This window comes from Puccinia triticina, chromosome 1A (genome assembly GCF_026914185.1).
Source record: "Puccinia triticina chromosome 1A, complete sequence".
Taxonomy (NCBI): domain Eukaryota; kingdom Fungi; phylum Basidiomycota; class Pucciniomycetes; order Pucciniales; family Pucciniaceae; genus Puccinia; species Puccinia triticina.
Genome location: NC_070558.1, coordinates 8,827,406 through 8,830,715, shown reverse-complemented (window position 1 = coordinate 8,830,715; position 3,310 = coordinate 8,827,406). Strand labels below are relative to the sequence as shown.

At 57.1% G+C, this 3,310-nt stretch overlaps 2 protein-coding genes across 2 annotated transcripts; one reads left to right on the top strand and one right to left on the bottom strand.

Moving 5' to 3' along the window:
- Window positions 1-73: 73 nt before the first annotated feature.
- PtA15_1A978 (uncharacterized protein) lies at window positions 74-505 on the top strand (the record flags this gene model as incomplete). The annotated part of the gene is made up of 1 exon (XM_053166061.1): window positions 74-505. One exon carries the CDS (start codon window positions 74-76, stop codon window positions 503-505), a length of 432 nt encoding a protein of 143 aa, XP_053017191.1.
- A 52-nt stretch (window positions 506-557) lies between these two features.
- Window positions 558-1,394, bottom strand: PtA15_1A977 (uncharacterized protein; the record flags this gene model as incomplete). Its single annotated transcript, XM_053166060.1, has 3 exons — window positions 558-812; window positions 875-913; window positions 990-1,394. 3 exons carry the CDS (start codon window positions 1,392-1,394, stop codon window positions 558-560), a joined length of 699 nt encoding a protein of 232 aa, XP_053017190.1.
- Window positions 1,395-3,310: the final 1,916 nt, after the last annotated feature.

Sequence of the window (3,310 nt, the reverse complement as noted above, 5' to 3'; positions counted from 1 at the left end):
CCTCGTTATCATCATGATGTGAAGAAGAGTCGGAGTTGGGTTCGGATGTTGACAAAAGCGTCAGCGGGGTCGGATGATGACCTTGGAGTCGTCTGAAGAGGGAGCTGAAGCCATCGCCGAAGGATGCTTGGGCAGCGGCAACGGAAGAGCCGCAGAAGAGCTGCTTGACGCCGATGAGGGCGGGGGAGAACGTTGGCAAGGAGGGAACAATGGAGGAGCCTGCTGCGGGAGCCGAGTAGGGTCGGAGGAGGCCCGGCCGGACGACGGGAGCGTCTCCCCCCACCACGCTGTCGACTGTCGAGCTCAGTCGGAGCGTGTCCAAGCGGCGGGCAACCTCGTCCAGTCGTCCGATATCTGCGGGCTCCAATTAGCGCCCTCTGTGGCTTGGGTCTACGCACCCCATCGACAAGGGCTGCTGGGAGGGGGTGCTCGAGAAGAGTCGGGTGGCCAGGGCTTCAACTATCGATCCTTGTCTACTCGTAGCCTTCGTCGCTTCTTCGGCTAATGAACATCAGGAGGGAGGGGTAAAGCAGTGTGGCCCGAGTTTAAAGAGCAGGTTAGTGCGGAAGCTCAGTGAGAAGAGAGGCGGGCGGCGGTCCAGGAAAGGAGACCGGTGTCAAGAGGAGAGGAGAAGCAGGGATGATGGAGCAAGGGTCGACAGCGGTACCTGAGGGAAGATGGGCGGCATCGGCGGGATTGGGGGGAGGAGTGTTGGAGAGCAAGAGGCCGCTGAGGTTGACCGTGGCGAAGGCCGGGTACATCTGACGTTCTCCCACCCGCCCACTTGGCTCCTCCGGATCCCACAACTCCTCCTTGATCGTCGTTGATGATGGCGGGACGATCAGGCGGGCGATTGGCGTCGGGGCCGATCAACGGAGACCGTGTTCCTCCGCTGTCCTTTCCGTTTAGTAGCCTGCATCACACATACACATCATCAACCTCCTCTCTTCATCTCTAACCAGAAACGTGGAAAAAGGGGGCAGACTGACTGGATCGGGCCGGGGATCGGGCCCGTGGTCTTCCTGGAGGACTTTGGCCCGCTTGGGCTGGCGAGAGAGCGGGAGCTGGTCAAACTCCAAACAGAAGATGTCGCGTTTGAATCGGACTTTGCGTTTCTTGTTATCTTCGTCGGCAAACGAGGGGTGTTGGTAGTCCTCCTGGGTTTCCGCTGGGGTATTTTCGGAGACAGGCAGACTTCCGCGCCGTTTGATGAGGAAAAAGAGCGCGGGAGTGGGATGGGCCGGCTCGGGTCCTGCTATTGGGACTGGTGGTGGTGGTCGTGCGCTGCTACGGAGACGGTGCCAAGGCGCTTCTGCATTGCTCGGCGGGTGGGGGTTGACGGGGAGACTAGGAAATGCGGAACAGTTGTTTGTGAGGTATGATAAATTATACATAAATATGAATTCTGAGATTCCTCCCCCAGGGAGATATGGCAACAGAAAGGGTTGGACTCTGAAGCAGGGCTCTTCAGGTGACCGAGGCTCAGCGGAATAGGTGCGCAAAGAAGGAGGAAATACTGGCAGATAGCCTAGGATTCCAAAATGAGAAACTGGGGGGAAAACCCCTACAACTGGAGAGAGGCCACTTTATATAGTGGACTTGAGCTAACTTGACTAAGTCTCTCTCTATGTGGAGGGGGGAAGCCGTCCCGCAGGGACCCTCCAAAGGTGCGCTATGTCAAACTGAGAATTTCAAAAATGCTGTTTTTTGATGTTTTGTAGCAGCACCAATTCTCATTGGGTGATTAGGTGTTGGGGGAACAAAAGATGCAGAAGACCATGGAGAATCTTCCTACATATTTTTCAAATTTTTTGAAGCCTTGAGTGGCACTCAAATTACTTTTTTATGACCACCATCATGTCTACTTCACTCTTGATTACACATCTTGCACTGTATAGGATCCAAAACTAATGATATTACAAAGGGTATTGCAGATCAAAGAAAAGGGATGGGGGGAGATGGAAGTAGTACATAGATGGGGACATCTTGGGTGGTCCCAGAAATGAAAACTAGAAGGAATTTGGTCCAGAGACCCGTGTGCTATGTTGATTATAAAAAAGTGCCCACCAAAAGTTGAAATTCTCTCAGGCTGCGGGGTAGACATAGCACGTAAGTCCCTCCTTTGGAGGTCGATTTGCTCCCCCAAGGAGGGAAATTAGCTATGTTAGGGCCTTGAGAATGAAACAACAGCACGTGACTACCCTGGATAGAGGGGTACAAACAAGAGGCTAAAGCCGTACAGGACCCCTGCGGCTGTAGCAGGAAGAAAGAAATGAGGCACTTAGCCTAACTCCGGAACTAGTCCAAACTAGGCGAGGGAGGCGGGTGCCTCCTGTGTCTCGCCTCCAGAACGGGTGGTAACCCGTTTGGTGTCTGTAGCCTGGCTACAACATCCCCCTCCCTAAACGGGGGCCGTCCGGGACCCTGGTGGCAGCGGTCCTAGCCAGAGCCGGAGCATTCTTCCTGGCGGCTTAACCGGGGGAGCCGCAGGGCTCGAACTGGGTGCCCCAGTTGTTACTGGGGGCTTTTTCTTGGTCTTAGCTACACAGCGGGGCAGATTGGGAAAAGCCAATGCGTCCAGCTGGCATCCCGGCACTCCATGCGCCACGGTGGCGTGACAGGGACCCAGAGCCGTACAGGAGCCACTCTGTCATGCAAGGGGGCGCCACCGGGACTGTGGGCATAGGTGGCGCCCCTTGGGCGCCACTGAGATGCCACCAACCTGGGCGCCAGATGGCCGCCCCGGTGAGATGCCTGCGTGACGCACCGGTAGGGGAGGCGTCACTGCCGGCTGTCATGGGGGCGTCCATGCCAGTTGCCTGGCTGACGCAGGGGTCCAGATGGCGCCACTGGTTATGGGGGGCCGCCACTGCGTCCTGGGGTTGCTGGAGCGGCTAGGATGCCCAATGGGCTCCTTGTCCAGGTGCGGGCGATCAAAGGGCCCATGAGCCGCCATCCAGCTGGCTTGGCTCTGGCAGGCCTGCGGCATGGATGAGGGTGGGCAGTGTCTGTGGTCCTCGCCCCGGCTCCCCCTCAGATGCCTCAGTACCAACACAGAGCTCCCCCAAAACCCCGCTTGCCCCTGCTGACCACTCCCCGGCCCTGCATGTCCGTGGCAAGGAGCACCCAGCGGGGGCCATCCAATGCAGCTCAGGTAGGCCCCACTGATGCAGCGAAGTGGGTGCTTGTCCTGCTGTGCCCCAGACCTAACCCTGACCTGATGATATATGTATGTATCACCCTGTAGTCAACACATCCCTTGTTTGCAATTTTCCCACGACCTGCCCCTTCCTCTTCATACCAGCGACTT